Here is a 19,201-nt window from a genome sequence, read left to right on the forward strand (position 1 = left end):
TGCAAAAAAGTACTGCAAAGTTTACGTTTGTAAAGTTTTGTACTTTCTGCTTATTTATGTATTTTAATTGTGTGAATAAAACCTTTTGCGAATAAAACATTGTCATTATAATTTTTTTTTTAATCTTTGTATTAAGTTCAGCTTAATGCAATACACAATATAAATGTTATAGTGGTTAAAGCATCACAACTGAAAACATGTATTACAGACTATGTAAAGGGGAAACTGCACCTCACTTTTATTAACTCTTTTCATTATTTATATGTGGATGCTTCAAGATTTCATTTACATGCTACAAAAAAGTATTTTACTTGGGACAAAATAGTATACTAATAGTAGCCTACTAACCCTGACAATACCCTTTCAGTGTAATATTTTTTCTAAAAGAATAATGAATACTACAAGTCTCTCTTGCTCATTGATTGTTTTTATTGCCCAGGTCTATACATTTTAAAATAAACCCTACCTTAAAAAAAAAAAAAAAAAAAAAAAGAGTATTAATACCTGCATGCAGAACTGTCATTATTCGTGCAGGATTCCCACGAAGCCATGATTACAGGTCTTGCAGGACTGCTATGAATCCTGCACAAAAAATGACACCGTCACAATTCCTGGACATCCAATTGGTTTGCGCGGAGTCAAGTGACTTCCGCATTGAAAAGCTAAATTAATGCATAATGCTCTTATTACTAAAATAATCTTCACATGACTAACGCACACTATTGTGCTTGTTATTTTTTTGGTATAAGTTATAATTGTGTATTACTGTAATTTATACTGTAAGTATATGTTTACCATGAATAAAATATTCACTGCAGATGGTTCTTGAGTCTGAGGACTCCATTTACACCCACCTTCATGCTGCCGACTCTTCAGAAGTTCAAAGAATGACAGCCGCTTTTCTTTCATTTAGTCGTGGTGGCGCAAGTGTTTATTATTTTTAAACGAATAACAGAATGGTATATCTAGGTACATGTCCCAAATGTGTTGATTTAAAATAAAAAACCCAAACATATTTAAATGTCTTTTTTTAAACGTCCTTTGAGCCAGATTTGAACTACCATAATTACTTAATATATTGAGTGATTTTTTTTAAGAAAAACACTAGCCAGCCTTGAAGGTTTTTATTTTCCCCCCCTTAGAAAAAAGGGACACAAAGCAAAACACTGGAGAATGCAGGCATCGATCCCGCTACCTCTCACATGCTAAGCGAGCGCTCTACCATTTGAGCTAATTCCCCTATACACTACATACTCATGAAGTTCTAAACTAATACATGTATTAAATAAATAAATCAAAATTGTGCACCAATACTACACAATGAAAAAACTGAGTAAGGTATTGTAAAGTACTATATAAATTGTATTTATAAAAATGATGTCAATAAGTAGTTTACAGAACCTCCATGGTCTATTACATAACAAAATTTCAGATAAGCAGAGAATTAAACAATTACTGGCAGGGGCAAATAACTGAAGTTATAGACCCTCCCGTATGTGAGGTAGCGGGATCGATGCCCACATTCACCAACTGCAAGCTTTTTTTTTTAACGCATTATAATTAGGATAAGTAACAAGCTTGACACTTGTGTGACCTCCCTACGATTTGTTTGTAAATGTTTTTCATATCACTGAATTTATATAACATTAGGTACTTTAATGAATGATGTATTTTAACTGCGAAGAATGTTTTAAAGGCACCCCACACTGCACAGAACATAAAGGCTTAATTGGTTTGTGTGTGAGGCTCTCACACCATGTAGTTTCCTAGTTTAGTGTTCACGTTCATGACAGGTTTGGTGAATATCTACGAGGAAAACGTGAGGCTTTTATTTTGTTACATTTTATTTTTTTCATGTTTATATTATTTTTGGTACAAGTATTAATCTGACAAGTATGAACATCAAAATGTGCTTTCTTGTCAAAATTTACGACATTTCTCTTTCACCTGTTGTATGTACAGTACAACATGATAGCAAGGTTTAATTCACAAGAGCAAAGGGGTTCCCAAGATTTAGCCAAATAGATTTGCAAATCAAATGTCGGGACAGAGAAAGGCAGGCCACTCTGCCCCTCAATTATAGCAGTTGGAAAAAATTCTTGTTAACTTTTTACATTCTCATCTAAATCAGGCAAGCCCACTTTAGGCAGGATATAACCTTCGCTAAAAGTGAGATATGCATGCAGCCTCCTATGTTTGTTTTTTTTGTTTTTTTAACATCACCTAGATTTACTAACAGATTTATTGACTGAACACATCATTTTTTGAACTGGAAAATAAATCCAAGGCAGCAGATGTTCAAGTTAACCAAAAATGCCAATGTTTACAAAAATAAAGACTGGAATTTTAAGAAGCCACAGCAAAAAGAAAGAAATCACGTGCCATTTAACCCTAAATTTCAACAACACAATTTAGGAATTGTAGATGACACATTCTAGCAAACCCACAGATTCTCTATAGGAAACACCCTAAAGTAAATGCCAGTATTCCTGTACTGCCCAAAATCAGGGCAACTGCATGGGAAAAAAAAACGAACAAAAAAACTAACAAACAAACAAAAAAAAAAAAACGGTAATATTTTATAAATTCAGTTACCACACAGATCTCCTTGTGGATGACAGTAAAATACAAACACATGAATTAACCCATGCCCATTTTCACTTTATGTGATAACAATCCTTAAATTGTAATTTTATTTTCAATTTCTTGACACATTTTTCATGTCAGAATTAACTTTATTTTCGTTACAATACACAACATTAAAAATAAAAATGAGCGAGGGAAAAAAAAAAAAAAACCTAACGGCACAAACATAAAACGTGTATCATTAGAATCTTACAAGAGCCAGACTATTGCATTTAAATGTTTGATCTCTAGGAGTCACTATACAGTAATGGGGGAAACGTGGCAATTGCAGGTTCAACTTCCACATTTTCAGTACATCTCAATGACAATATTGCATGCAGCTGAACTTTTTATTGTAATGCTGGATGCATTACAATAACAACAAAGTATTTTTCAGAAATGTATAAAAAGGAATGCTCTGAACCTAAATGAGAAGTGTCAAAAAGGAAGTCCATACTTCTCAGAAAAATTACATTTCCATACACCTATTGTCTTATTTGTTTGTCACAACAAGTTAAATGCAAGTTTTAATAACTCTAAACAAATATTTGCAATGTCTATTACATGTCACACAAAAGCTGCTTTACAGAAATCAATTGTTTTTCATGAATACAGGTATCAAAAAAACCCTTAAAACACTGCGACACTACTAGTAGTCTACACCCACAATATTCATTAACAAAATCAGCAACATATTTCAGTGCATCTGCTAGATTTTACTAATTTTTAATTTTGCAGCTTTTATTTAGATGTTTTTTTTAAGCATGCAATTATATATACACATCCTATTTCTGTTTCTTACCAGTAATTGTAACACACACACACACACACACACACACACACACACACACACACACACGACAGTTCTGCTATGACTTGAACTTTCATCTCATGTTTTTCTTCCCTCCTAGTAAAAGCTCAACTTTTAAGTTTTCACATATAACATACCTTTAAGTTTATGTTCCACAAACAGTGCCTTAAAGAAAAATAATAAAATTGTGCCGTTCTAATTTTTTTATTTTAAGCTATGACTCACATAATGGGCAAATATTTTATTTTACCATTACAAATGTCTCACTCTTGCACCTGCTGATTAAATTCTTTATGTGTTGATGGTAAGCACTGTGAAAATTGACATGACATTTTAGGAGAATAACATTTTAAGACAGAGGGTTATAACAATCTATTATAATTAACTGCTGTAGGCCTGTCCTTCAGGTGGCTGCGGAAGCTTCATATTCTCTTTGGACATCATTAGGCGCCTTAGCTCTTGAAGTACAACTTTAATGCTATAGGAGTTTTGCCATTTAGCAAGAACTGGTATGCTACGTGAATCCACCTGTAATAAAAAACAAACAAAAAAAAAAAAACAACACAATTCAATGTGAAACAAACATTGAAGTCAAAATGCTTGTTTTCTTTTCTTGGCTACGTTAGAAATTAGACTGCCAATTTAATCAAACGTACCATCACCTCAATGAGAAAACATACTAATCCAACCCTGTGAATTAACCTTGGCAGCGGCAGACAAACCCACTGGCAAAAACCTATGCTCCAGGGTCAGATGGAGCTGGGAATCATTGTTATTGTTAATAATCTGCAATCATACTAAAAATGCCCTGCTTTTTATTAAAATGTGGGACAATAAGAAAAATGCCTGAAAACAGCCATGGTATAAAGTAAACTTGCATCTAGTTTCTAATCAGCTGTAATTGTAAACTGGCAAATCTGTTTCTCCATTCAGGTTATATGATTGATCCCATTGAATAAACGCAAGCACAATTTAAAAAAAACAAAACAAAAAAAAAAACTACACTTCAACATTTTATATATTATTTACATTAAACGTATGCTGAAATTAAATTAGGATTCTCATAGCTCTCGCTTTCAGTTAATGGAAACTTCTGAGCATAACAATTGCATGTCAACTAATTTGCATATTAGTAATCTGCAAGGTTGAAGGAGTTGTGCTTTGTTTTGTTAAAACAAGTTTGTTCGCTAGCCAGGAATTTGAAGACTGTTTTAAACCTTCAAAGGTTCATCAGATGTCAAACCCTTTGACAATGGGTGAATACTATCAATCACAAATTAAATGTCACCCACATGCAAAATGCGATCTTTTGATTTGTATGATGGATATTAATTAAACAAAAGTTTTGTATTAAAATCCACTACCAAATCGTTATACGTATTGTAGCAACTATATATGTTGCCGCTGCTGTGTATGAGGCAGGGTATATTATGCCAAAACATGGGGGGTACCTATAGCAGTTGTATTGCTTTAGTAAAATATGTACTAGAGTACCTAGTGTACAAGACAGTGTAAGAGAACTGCTATGGTAGAATACATCTGAAATATACAAAATATATGCTAAGTTTAATCACTTTAATTTTGAAAACTGAGCACCATCTGGCCCTCCCTCCTCCAGCTCGTGTTATCCAGAGACAAACCTTTAATTTCTTCATTCGCCAGCTCGACAGCAAAGCATCGTATAGCATAAGCTGTTTTGAAAGAAATGTCTCAAAACCCCTCTGCTGCTTGGGATTTTTTTTTGTGAAATGCCCAGACTACCAAAAGTTGAATTCAAACTGTGCAAGCATCTGTAGTTGTATTATGGAGGCACATGCAATCTCCAGGGTCACTTGACAAGCATAACTTCATATTATTATTATTATTATTATTATTATTATTATTATTATTATTATTATTATTAACATTTTTAGTAGTAGTAAAATGTGACTGACTGATAACCTGCTTGGAACGGTGACTGTTAAATAAGGCACTCTTTTTCCTAAGTCTGCTGCAGTTGGTGCTGCTGAAATGCAAGCTCACTGTATATATAGTAAGCAGCACCAATTACGTGTAAATAATGCGTTTTTATTTAAATTATAAAAACATGATTACTGTTCTATATAACATTTTTAAACTACATGTGAAAATAAAATAATAGGATTTTCCATCCAATATAAACAAGTAGCTATAGCGACGTCACCATAAATGATGCAAATTAGTACCATCGAAGGTTTGAACCTTCCTTTGGTAATGTATTCTGAACCTTCGAAGGTCAAAATGTACCCTTTGTTGCAGCCCTAAGCAATTATTAATTATTAGATCTGTGTTGCTTCTGGTGTGTATGGTTCTTTTATATTTTAAAAGGTGATTTATTTTAAACTTCACATTAATAATGGAATATAAACAAATCAATGCAGAGTTCTTTAATTAAACACAAATTGAAATCTTTTCTCAGTAGTTAAATTAGGTAGTGCACAGACAACTGAAACCAGTGCTTAATTTGTAAAGAAAGAGGTGCCGTTGCGCAAGCAATGACAATAATACAGTTCTTAAGAAGCGCACATTCAAAATCATACGTTTATTTGAAAAAGTATTGTACATACTAGTGTTAGATTTTATAATAATGTATTCTACATCATATGTAAAGGAATAGTATGTGCAGAAAAATAAACTAAAAGGAAAATGCAAGACAAAAAAAAAGCAATATGCCTATACACACAGGCACATAACCCGTAGGGCAGAGGGATAATATGTATATTGCCCATCCACTTTTTTTGCTCTGTGTAAACGCACTATTATTCTAGGTTTTGTAATGGTTTGGCATGTAAACATTTTAAAATGAAATAGAAAGTGTAAAGGCCTTCAGAAGCCCGATATTGATATAAATAAAAAATAAAAAAAGATACATCGCACCCTACACAAACACTGGTTTGACCCATGGTCTGCACTGTAGTAATATCTAGTTCTAACATTCTGAGCATTGTGAAGGCAACAGAAAAGATTGCCCCAAAAAAAGGAATTCTATTTAGGCTAGATAGTTGTTAACTTGGTTTGTTTTTAGTCTCTATTAAATAAATGTATTCACTGAAGAAAAAGAAAAAGGCAAGAGAGCGCCAGGCTGCTGTTATTGTTCTTATATATTTTTTGCATAGGGGAAGTTAGCAGGCAGTGTCCCTGCGTGGCGGTAGGGGTACAGGCAGGCATGAACACATTTAAGTTCAACACCAACCCTAAATAAAATGTTGTTCCTGTTATTAAGCAGTAGTATAATCTGAAGCAGTGGTATTTAAAAATAACAGAAGCCAGTTTTCACTTTAGTGAAGTAGGCTACAATATGTGTTTTGATTAAAAAAGTGTTTTTTTATTGAAATTAATGTTCAGCTTTGATATTGATGCTTGTTGTGTACTACTGATTCAGTCGCACTAGTATTGTATGAATTTGCTTTTCCTGTGCTCAGGGTCTGTGCTATGTTTAACACATCCCATTCGGTTTCTCCTGTTTGTTTTTTATTTTCTGCTGCTTTCTTTTTTATAATCCTCATTAATGTCAAGTTCCTGTTGCTTAGTGTCCCAGTGAATTCAATTTGTTAGTTATTTCTTCTATTTCTTTTCTTAATGTATTTTGTCCCTGCAAAGTATTATATAATATTTATTGATTTTTCCCCCCATTTCTGCTGAAGCTATAGTTCGATCGTATTATATTTGCATACTACTAATTTCTGTTCACTATACCACTCATTTATCTTTGCCAGAGGGATCTTATTTCCGGCATTGCAAATCTATTTATAATGCAATAGTAATTCATGCTTTACCAATATGCCTAATAGATGTGTTTGTAGCATTTCATTGTACAAAATTGAGTATTCCTCTGTACAACTGGCTCTTATATGCTTACTTAAGGTTGCATCTTTGAAAATTCATCTTTTCTTGAGGTTTACTTTTTTCTCAAAATGAGGTGGGGAATTTGGGCAGTGTCTTAAATTTGAAGGCATATAAGATTATATAACAATACAATTTATACTGTGAATATGGAACTTGACATGTAACTTACAGATGTTTTGTTAAATTCAATTTATTATCAGAATCAGTATCTGCAGATTTTCTTTAGAATCAGCCTACCAAAAAAATCAGTGCACCCCTATCAAACATACAGATCTCAGCCTTTTCTTAGTGAGCACCTCTGTCAAGCTGACTATTTAAGTACCACTGAAGATTAAAAAAAAAAAAGCAAATAAATAAAAATACTTACCATTCCATTGGAATTATTTATTCCATTCATACTAATTTTTGTTACAAATCTAATAGTTGGTGCTATTTCTGGATATTTAGGTCCACACTCTACTTTGAGACTGTATATTCTGTTTTCATAGTTAGTCTAGAAAAAAAGAGAGACAACATGTTAGTTAATAGTGAATAATATTTCAACTGATTTATCACACAACTTATTAAAGAAAAAAGAAAATAATTATTTGACAAAGTAACTTGCCATACTGAATTTTAAGCTGCACTGCAGTCATGTAGATTATGGTTTTGTATTGAAATCAAAAGTACAGTGACAAATACCTCAATATACATTAAAAAAAAACCTATTTGTGGCAATAACTTAGTTGGGTCTGGATACAAGTATTTTATGTAGGACAATACTGACATATTGCAAAAGGACAATAAAGAGTTACATTATATAGTTCCTCTGAAAATGTCCCATTAAACAGACCTTTATACAACCTAAATGGTGATTAAAAGTGCAACAAGATAGGACAAACTGGGTCTGTTTAATCCAAGACTATTTTAGCAATTGTGGTGGTGGTTGGCAGGGACAGGGTTAATTCCTATCCCTGTGGCTGTTCCCAAATGAGATAACTGGTGTTAATTGGGAACAGTCATATAGTATAAAAAAGCACTTGAAGTTTCATTAAGGAGAGACTAAAGTGAGTTTGGAACAAAGGAAAGTCTGCGAAGGCAAAAGGCTGTGTGAACCGTAGTGTGTGATTTAACGTTTAAGAGGTGTTTTTGCAATCAGTAAATGGTTTAGCTGCCCGATATACTTAGAACAGAAAAAATAATAGTTTAGCACTCCATGTGGAACTTAGGTTTTTGTTTTGTGTTTAATGAAAGTGCTGAAACTACAAGTTCTGGGTCTGCTGTGTAAGGGTGCAAACAAGCAGAGTTGAGAGAGGCTACGTAACACAACTCAACAGTCTATTGGGCCATCAGAACTCAGTGGTTTATAAATGAATTGGTTACAGTTTCAATCTAGTGAACACATACTAGTTCTCTTATTATCTTCCCCTGCTGTGGATGCATATTCCGAAGTGTTAAGTTTAGAACATTATAACATATTAGCTCTGACAGTTGGAATTCATTTTTGCACAATCCACTATGACATATTAAAAAACAAAAAAGAAAACTGTGTTGCTATGCGGTTTGCTATAAGCCATCTCCACGCAAAGCCTTTTTTAGAAAAAAGAAATTTACAAAACAAAACAGTAAAGTAACCTGCAACTAATGGCTTCTTTCATAACTGCCTCCCTGGTTCTGCTTTCTTAATATCTCTGTCACGGTACTTCGCGCTCTTTCTTGATATTGCCAACAGCCGATAACAGGGGTGGATAGTAACAAAGTAGAAGTACATTACCCTTTTGTTTTTAAGATTTTGCATTATTACTTACATTTTACTTGATTTGCTGTGTTCCTTTTGGGACTATATACTGCATGGCGAGTAAAAATCCAAACAAACCTTTAGAATGTGCAGAGAGAAAATGCTGACCAGATATGTTTTCTAATATCAGCACATCTCCCGGGGAGCTTCCAGATCAGACATGCATGTTTGTGGAGCCATGACGGCATTTGTCGTCCAGCAAATAGCAATGCTGCCAATTCAGTCCAAACAGCATATGAATTACTTGGACTGCTGTTATCACACTTAAACTTAGCAAATGCTCTAATGGAGCCAGTTTGGTGGCCAGACACTAGTCCTTGAACCCCAGTAATCAGCAAATGGTTGGTAACATACCTTCAGTTGGTGAGCAAATGAGCTGTACCATGTCACTCATTCTAAAGACCACCATTACCAAGTTGGACAGTGTTCCATTTTAAAATTATGAAACGTTTAAAATGTTTGCTAAACTTGTATGCATTATCAAAAATACAGTACTGTGCAAAAGTTTTAGGCAGGTGTGAAAAAATGCTGTAAAGTAAGAATGCTTTCAAAAATAGACATGTTAATAGATTATATTTATCAATTAACAAAATGCAAAGTGAGTGAACAAAAGAAAAATCTACAACAAATCAATATTTGGTGTACCACCCTTTGCCTTCAAAACAGCATCAATTCTTCTAGGTGTTCCTGATATACAGTACAAAGCATTGCAGTAAAAAATGAAATGTTGTAGAATCTACATTGCGGGGATGGCTAAAAGACCAAAAAAAACTAAGAGGTTTTCTTGATAAGATTGGCTCCAAGAGCTGCTTTAGGAAAAAAAAAAAAAAAAGCGCTGCGCTAAAGACAATGACTTGGACTTTGCTTTATTTGCTTGGCTTCTGCAGGAACGTCAACAGGGAGGCAGGGGCATGAAAGCATTAAGGTGAAACACAGATAACATGGTCTCCTAATTATGGACCCCAACAACTGCATTACAATGGGGTAGCACTGTATTTATAATGCAATATTATTCCAATTATTTTCTAGACATGTGCTGCAGTGTATAATCCATGTAACACAATGTAGTTCCTCTCAAATTGCTCTTAAGTATGGCACTATACCTAACAAACTGGAAATAATAATCAACTTGCATTTTCACACCTATTTTGGATTTTGCATTGTTCCTGGATTTCAAGAACATCATCATAATATGGTCTGTGGCAGTGGCAAGTAATGTCCAAAAAGTTCAGCAGACGTTACTTGACTGTCTGGATTTTACTTCATTGCATGGATTACATTACCTGCTTAAAAATGCTGCCTTACAGGGCAGGTTGTGTCTGCGCTTACCCTTGGTGGTCCAATGATCATTCCTGTCCATCTGGTAAGTGTCATATCTTCATCGTCTTCAAGGCCCCAACTGACAGTACCATCACCCACTCCTTTCTGTCCTTCTTCAAGCTCTTCCAACAAGCGGAAATTACGAGGTACTTTAATTCCTGCAGAAAGAAAAAAAGTTCCTATAATGCAGACTGAAAACATGCATCAATACTGTAACTGGAGCCTTAGTTTATTGAAGTATTACTAAAACACATAATTGTTGGAAACAGCTAAAAACAAGTTAAATAAATGTTCAAAGTGCTAATTAGATTATGTAACTGTAAACGTTATCACAATTGTGAAGTATTATTGTCATTTATATATTATTAATACTATATTATATAGTAGTACTGTTAGTGTTATAGAGTTTGAAAAAGCACGACACTAAAAGGTTTCCATTACCTCTTATTACAAACCCAACAACCGACAACTCAAAATGCAAATATTATTTGTCTGGAATGCAGTGTGACGTGCAGACCTGTACTTAATAATTACCTATCATCTTCACAGCAACCACACCCACACCTGACAAGTATACTATTATCAAATCCAATTTTGATGGATGCGATTACGATTTTAAATACTGTCGCAGGCAAAATGGCAAAACTATTTCAGATGGTAGTTACGTTTTAATAAAAACTGTACACGTATATTTTGTAGTAATGCCTGTTGTTGTGTATAAATATATACGGTATTTGTAAATGCCACATAATACACAAATATTAAACGTATTAGACTTATAATTGAGATTATTTTGTATTTTGCCATTACGTAGTTTTTTTTTTTTTTTTTTTTTTTTTTTTTTCTTGTCTGACTGAATTGCCAGGCCCGAGTAAAAAATGTACTTCCTGAACAAAACGATCACCGCACTGGTGTACAAGCAGACTCGTCTTATGAGCAAAAATAAACAGTTGGAACCATAAAATAAATTAGTTTTTGACTTGTACTTCTAGCGTCTACTCGTATCTTATTTCATTTGGACCCTTTCCTTAATACGATTCTGTCACGGTTTCATTCACAGCCTGATGAGTGACCGTGCATTGAAAGACTTTTCTTCTTCGATTTTATAGCAGAAACACGTAATAAAATGAGAAAATGCAGCTTAAACATCATGTGTCGAACCTGCAAAAAAAAGAAAAGAAAAATAGTTTGCTTTTTTTTTTTCTTTAAATAACTCAGAAATAACTCAAACCTGTGGAGGCCGCCATCTTGTCCAGCCGAATCCAGAACGACACAAACCCCTGACATCATGGTCACGTGGGCAACGCGTCACCACTGCGACGAAGCCACGCTGCTTTCCTCAATTTCTTGAGAGGAGAGTGTCTCGGGGACCATGCGAGAGATAATGGGATCGTTTTATCAATAAATATAATAACGAATTGCTCGTAATGTAATACTGCATTAAAAAAGCGTGTTTGAAGCCTGTGTTGTTCATTAGTTACATTGCAAACAGTGCAGTAATTACGGAATATAACATGTTATATAGTAAGACCCATTTTATAAATAAGAACAGTGAATAAACGCACGTTTGTTTTTAAATTCCACTTGCGTTACACATAACATTGTAGCTACATTATCTTCAGTGCATATTGTGTGCCTTCGATAGCTCAGTTGGTAGAGCGGAGGACTGTAGTGGAAATCCATTGATATCCTTAGGTCGCTGGTTCAAATCCGGCTCGAAGGACTTTTTTTTTTTTTTTTTTTTTTTAATTATTATAAATATAAATATAAATACAACATATTTTCTGCTAAACTTATTTTACTACCAAATTCGTTGTAGTGTGTTATACTTTCAGTTTACGTTAGCAACCGGGTATTTTATTCGTTTTAGCGTTTGTAAACATGCCAAAGCTACACTAGTGTGAAACGCTGTTTAATAGTTATTATTATTATTGAGTCAATACGTTTGTCATTTCAGATTTGCAATTTCCCTTTCGCAATTTTGAGATCTAATGTGGATAACAACATGTATTACTGCATCTTTAGAAAGGGGAATTAGCTCAAATGGTAGAGCGCTCGCTTAGCATGCGAGAGGTAGCGGGATCGATGCCCGCATTCTCCAAATACAATTTTTCAAACTTTAGAATTATAAGAGGGAAAAAAAAAACAATGAACAATTTGTGTCTTAAAACTAAACTTTCAGCATGATAACGCCGAAAAGCACCCATGCCTAATAATAATAACTAAGTGTAGTTACTCGGGGGTAGATGTAAGTATTGTACAGTACAGGCAAAGTGCAAAAATTGCAGATGCAAAATCCTTATTGCATTGCACTCTATGAAAGCTATGAAATGTAAATTTACTCAACACGCAAAAACAATGATCACCAATTATGATAATGAGTTTCAATAAGCACGTCGTTCTGTTTAATGGCAGCACTTGCAGTTAGAGTAGAGAGCAGTAGTCGCTGTATGACATTTGTGGAGCCGGGGAAAAATAAAAAATCAGGGGAAAGGCAGCAAAAGGAAATAAAAGTTTTCTGAGGAACTGAGAGTCCTTATGGCTGAGGTCACTCAGCATGAAACATAGTTGTTGTAAAAGCCTCAGCCAACATCAGTTATGCTAGAATCCTAAGGAAATTATTTGTATTGGCCTGCCCTTTTTAGCATGACATCCAAATATTTGCCTAGCACTGAAAAGGTGGATTGAGCTATCCCTCCAGACATTACAACTGTGGCCTGTCTGAAAGGAACCAGAGGATATAAGTAGTTCAGAGCGGTCCCTCGATTGACGCTGGGGTCTAGCTCATCCCTCAGTTCAGCTATGAGGTAAAGGATGAACAGTGGAGTGAGACGGTAACGCTTTAGCACCGCATCCTCTAGCATTCCAAACAAAGGGACCCTGGGATTGAATATGCAGGGTCTCCTTCATCTTGCCCTTCTCCTCAGAACATGTTCCTGCCTCTCCTCAACAAGAACCAAGTGTGGCCACATCAGGAGGTGAACCACAGCAGCCACCCTGAAGCGAATGACAGGTCTCTGCAGGTGTGTGATTTTATACAGCTCTTAATTACTCACTTCTACAATGTTTTTTTGGAGGGTCAGCAATTGCCTCAGTGCAAGGCAAAATCCTTACATCACAAGATAATGTTTGCACCCACATATTATCCAGATCCCACCCAATTTCATTCTCTTTTCTTCATTTGAATGCACCATTCTTTACATACGCCTAATTTTTAGTCTGCTGAAATCAAACTTTATGGCTGCTAAACACGATTTAGGGAACACATTGTCGGGGTTTGCACACGCAAATCACTTTGCGCGTATCCTTACATCTACCCAAGTCAGTCTTGAAGCACAATACAATACCTTAGATGTGCCTTTGATAGTTCAGTTGGTAGATCAGATGACTGTAGGTGATTAAAAGGAGATAAGTGGATAACATAATCTCAGAGTAATATACATGTACTACATTTACTCATGTAACCTTAAACCACAGTGAGACAAGGAGGGACTGCACCTGAAAATGCCTTGCCTTTCCAAGTATACCCACAAGGTGTCATCATTGCACCACTTATGCATGCCACACATTGAGATTCACAGGTTAATTGACAAACATGCGGGTAGAAATGTTCAGTTTTCCATTGACTACAATGACCTCAGTATCTCTTACAGAAGGTGTCTGGTTTCCTGCACTTTTATTCATAACAAGCAAACATTTAAATAAACTAGTTCACACCAAATTAAACTGCCTTCTTTATTTCCTTGTCAGCGTCAGGAGATGAACAAGCCGTGATAGTGCTCGTGATCAGAAAGGAGTTTCTCCAATCAACTGCTCGTTGGAGGAGTAGAGCAATAACACCTTTACCCAAGGGTGGTACAGTTAATCCACTTAATTTCCTTGGTAGTTCCCATTGTCTTCAATGCAATACATGTTGCACTAAAGTCTGCCCTAAATCTGCATCAGACGGTAACTTTGTACATTTAGATTTCCTGCAAAGAAGGCATATTTTTTCACATGTGCAGAAGCTGAGTGTGAGAACATAAAGACATTGCTGGAGATAAACCCAGCATCCAAATGTTATCAGTATGGTATTTTAGCAGCATGGCTATCAGTTAAAAAGGTATCCCTGAATCTCCATGATAGTGTAACGAGGTTACAGCTAATGATGAATTGTATAGCAACAAAATAAATAAATATCTAATTAGATCATACTCGGTTTAAGAAAGTTATCAGTTTCTGTGCCTTGCTAACAGTTAATTTGCTACTGTTTGAATCCTTTGGGAAGTTCACTTCTGCAGTGTCTTTATATAAAAACACAAAATGACAAGGGTGCTGGAACTAGAGGTGCAGGGGTGCAGCAGCACCCCCTGACTTTGCATGGCTTCCATCATATACAGGGGTTATAGTTTTGTTCAATGGCTTTCAGCACCCCCACTTTAAAAATTGTTGCACTTTACTGCAAAATGAAATCATGTAGATAATCGGAATATTTTCTATAGTAATGAATTTGGAACAGTAGTTTTAATCTCCTTACTGTGACTGAACCCTTATATAACTATTTAACCACAAGAGGGATCTCTCCACTGAGAAGTATGTCGGGTTAACTACTGGCTTTGGCTGAAGCCTGAATTATTATTATTTTCTTTTATTGAAATACAGGGTGAATCATAAGGGTCTGAAGAACAATGTCTATCAACCTTCAATTGAGCTTCCCTTTGATATGCTTTTTGTGACAGCAGTCAAATCAGATCTCCGTCATCATCAGACAGGCAAGAAACGGGCTTCTAACCAGGAGGTCCCCGGTTCAAATACCATCTCAGTCAATGACTCATTGTGTGATCTCGAGCAATTCACTTAACCTTGTGTTCCGTCTTTCGGGTGAGACGTTCTTGTAAGTGACTCTGCAACTGATGCATAATTCACACACCCTAGTCTCGTATCTTGTAAAGTGCTTTGTGACTGTGGTCCACTATGAAAGGAGCAGTATTGTTTCTATGAGTGAGTGGAGTGCAGTCAGAGTACATGGATTGTGCTGGTCTAACTTTAACTTGGACTTTCACCCTCTATCAAAACATCAATTACACACTGTGTTATGTAAAAGAAAAAAAAATCTCTTCTCCCTTAATGTCTTTGTGCTTTCTTAAATTAAGATCAGGAATGGCAAAGTGGGTATACACAATGTATGATGGTTTCCCCCTGTTTCTTTTTCACTGTGTTATTCTAAATAATAAGATTTTATGGTGGCACTACCTTTTTACAGGTAGGTTTCTGGTTGGACAGCACATTTTGGGCTTTTTAAAAAAGCAAAACAATCTGTATTGACGACATTAGGTTAGCACAAATCACATGGCATTCAGCAGTTGGGCACATTTTTCTTCCTGCCATGACTAGCATGCCAGCTGTTCAATTACTTACATATTTTTTAAACAAACCAGCATCTTGTATCATATCGTCTCGTGTTTGCTGGGTGGCCCTCACATCTCTTCTCATTTCAGATTTCTTTTTAGCACCAACTGCTAGTCATACAAGTCACTTGTTAGAATTATTTACACTAAACTCAAAGGTCTATCTTTGTAGCAACAATAGAAGTTTACAATAAATGCAAATGAACTTGAATACCAAGAAAATCAGTGTCACATTTATGGATGAACACAATCTAGCACGTGCAGGGGTTTTCCTCTATGATTTGTTGAGCACTTTGTTACAAATCTAAAAGCTGGCAAAGTACGATCACTTTTATGGCCGCCTGTTTATGTTCTTCAAATGTGAAAAGCACCTGCAGTAAACTAAACAGCCATGTATGGACGGCCGTTCTAAAGTAAAAACTGTATCTATTCAATTCAAACAATCGTTCCTTAATGATTACTGCTTTCTAATTTTTCAGATTTGAATTTTGGAGTCTAATCAAATTCTTAAGAAAAAAAAGATAACCAAACACAAAACTTGGTTTAAATTACGGGGGAATGAGCATGTAAGACCGGTTCATGGAGCAGGGTCTTTTAACACAATTAAACCTAACTATTTGTTTTTTGTTGCATTGATTTAAGAGAAAGTGAATTGGTCTTATAGCTGTACTGGGATGGGAAATCTTATCCATTCCTCGCTTCTATTGAAAAGACTTCATTGCTTTCAAAATCATGCTGTTTTGTAAAAACGTTCCTGCAAACAAATGATGTGATGTTAAAGAAACCACCCTGTTTATAGACAAACAGTACATTGTTGTTATTTTATAATGCACCTGTTTAAAAAGACAAAACATTGTTTTGCTGGTAGTTGACACGATGTTAGATTACAAATTTGTATGTTTGATCCATGGCAAAACAGTTCTCTGGAACTGGGGCCATACCTCAGTGTCAGTCATTCCAAAAGATTTTTCAGGGCCCAATTACTGGCATGATGTTTAACATAGACTCTCCTGGCTAATATTTTACGCCTCCTTCTTTCCAAGTCATAAAATTGCAGGAGAGCTAGCAATGTTTTAACAAAAAGAATTGGATACTGCACAACAGCTGGTAACGGTAAAAATAATGACTGTGTTGTTGAGGCAAACAATTTCCCAGTGATGCATTATAGAGCTTAAGCAAAACCACAAAGTGTAACTATTAAGTCCTGTTCTTCCAGACAAGAGAATGTCCTAGAGCTCCATATGAAGATGAAGTGGTTTTAGTTTATAAAATATGACAAGACTGAAGGCTTCAATCTGTACTGTCCAGCAACATGCATAGAGTCAGTACTGTGTGTTCCAAAATAAATGTATCTTCTTTGCAAAGTAGCGAGCTTGTTTACTAAAGCACGCACAAGTATGCATGCTCGGTTTAGATCAGTCTGAAAGAAATATTTTTAGTTTGAGTCAATTCTAGGTGAGACAGTTGTTTGTTGTGCTCTAAATTAGTCAAACAAAACCTTCTGATCTTCCAAGTAAGGAAAACTGGCATTACACATTGTAAGAAAAATATTATATAAAAAAGAATAGTTTATATGCAAAACTGTTATGAAATAACCTAGGCACTGTGCAAGGGTGAGGTCCTCATAGTAATCTTCCAGGAGAAGGGGTAAAGTTCAATCTTTACTGGTAAGAGTTAGGGACTAGAGAATAATATGACAAGGATAATAATGATGACAAGTAAACATGGGATAATAGAATAGTTTATCAATAGTCTGTTTGTAAACAAAGGGTATTCTTGCAGGTTAAACAAAAACGTATAAAGGAGAAGAAACATGTTCATTATAAAATATATGAATGTTTATTGTAAATGGAATGAATGTTAAAAAATACTATAGTTTATCTGTATATAAAATCATTCTTGTAACTGTTTATATAATAATTGACCCTATTAGGAGCAGGCAGACTGAAGCTTGTTTCCTTGGGATTGGCCACTTTTGTCATTTGTGGTCTTGTCTTTGAGTGCCAGTCATTTTGTGTTCAACCTGTTTGTTTGTGAGCATCAGTTGTCATTTGATTCAGTGAAGTATCGTTCCAATGCTAAAATAAATAATAATGCCTGCGACCACTACAAAATTGCTGTTTCCTACATTCCAAAACCTAGGAGGTGCTGTTTGGGACATAATTCACCCACTGATATTCACATACACTATATACTGAAATGCATACACTCTGTACTGAAATGCATACACTATATACTGAAATGCATACACTGCCGACCCCTGCAAACTGGGGAAAGAGTTGATTTTGAGGTTGATTTTGAATGCTGCGAATGGCGTAAAATCCCTTATACCAGTTATTTGTTCTGAGACTTCACCATTGGGAGAGTTAAAGCAACAAATGGTGGGGTTGTAATAGTTAAGGATGAATGTTTATGTTTCAAAAGGGGAATATTGGGCATGAACATTATTACCAAATGCTGGGAAGCTGTGCTTAATCCTTGCAGTGTTCTCTTTTTGTGACTACAGTGAATCCAGAAAACAAGAGGCAATGGGACCGGGCCTTTGCTGAATGTTAGAGTGGCTCGACCACAAGAAAGTAATTGTCTAATAAACAAACAAACACTATAACAAGTAGCGGGCTGGTGTAGAACCAGCATGCGTAGCAATTGTTAACTTGTTTTTAATTATCCTCCTCCTCCTTCTCGCTCCTGTTCTCCACTCTGAACACCCAACCCCAAGTGAGGTATTCGTGCATCTATATATACAGCTGTGTTGGGATTCAATTAATAATTAATTATTCACTTGAATCCCAGCAAGTGAACTAATTTGTGCAATCCCCATGCCCAGTTACTAATACACATTTTATCTGTATGTGAAGTGATTGTGTAATCCCTGTGCCTAAATACAAATATACATTTTAAATCACCCGTGCTACATAACAGTGATAATATTGATTGTTTTCTCTTATACTTTCAGGTGTGAAATGTTGTTAAAAATAGGAACAAATTCAGATCATTTTGATGTGTGTTGCAGACAGCCAAAAGGGTGTGACAGCCCAATTCAGCAGAGAACATCCTAATCAGCATGATAAATGACATTGCCTGACACTTGGGGCACCCTGCATATGTAATGTGCAACATTTTCAATGCCCCCAGTCAAAAAGTTAGTCCCCCGATGGGCTGGACAAAATTAACCAATGCTAAACAACAACGAAAGTGCATCATTCAGTAACCACAAAATAAATAGCGATCATAAGAAAAGTGATTGAGTACAGTTAAAGTGTATACTCAGTATACAGCTGCAAGAACTCTGTCCTAGAACATGTCAGCAGCTTCATTTTAACATTGCTGCCTGCTGTGAACCTGTCTGATAGCTTTCCATTGTTGTTTGGTAACTTGCTGGGAAAGATTTAAGTACATGCAAACGTTGAAAGAGAA

General features: G+C 35.4%; 1 protein-coding gene and 2 non-coding genes across 3 annotated transcripts; 2 read left to right on the forward strand and 1 right to left on the reverse strand.

The window, feature by feature from the left end:
• Window positions 1–1,320: 1,320 nt before the first annotated feature.
• LOC121313427 (ubiquitin-conjugating enzyme E2 variant 2-like) lies at window positions 1,321–11,705 on the reverse strand. Its single transcript, XM_041245952.1, has 4 exons — window positions 11,629–11,705; window positions 10,407–10,555; window positions 7,668–7,793; window positions 1,321–3,964 (listed from the first exon to the last, which is right to left on the reverse strand). Exons 1-4 carry the CDS (start codon window positions 11,642–11,644, stop codon window positions 3,818–3,820), a joined length of 438 nt encoding a protein of 145 aa, XP_041101886.1. The 5' UTR covers window positions 11,645–11,705; the 3' UTR covers window positions 1,321–3,817.
• Window positions 11,706–12,032: 327 nt separating this feature from the next.
• On the forward strand, window positions 12,033–12,120 carry trnay-gua. The gene is given in 2 exon segments: window positions 12,033–12,069; window positions 12,085–12,120. It is a non-coding gene; the product is annotated as a tRNA-Tyr (tRNA).
• Window positions 12,121–12,425: 305 nt separating this feature from the next.
• On the forward strand, window positions 12,426–12,498 carry trnaa-agc. Its single transcript has one exon. It is a non-coding gene; the product is annotated as a tRNA-Ala (tRNA).
• Window positions 12,499–19,201: the final 6,703 nt, after the last annotated feature.

This window comes from Polyodon spathula, chromosome 3, assembly GCF_017654505.1.
Source record: "Polyodon spathula isolate WHYD16114869_AA chromosome 3, ASM1765450v1, whole genome shotgun sequence".
Lineage (NCBI taxonomy): Eukaryota > Metazoa > Chordata > Actinopteri > Acipenseriformes > Polyodontidae > Polyodon > Polyodon spathula.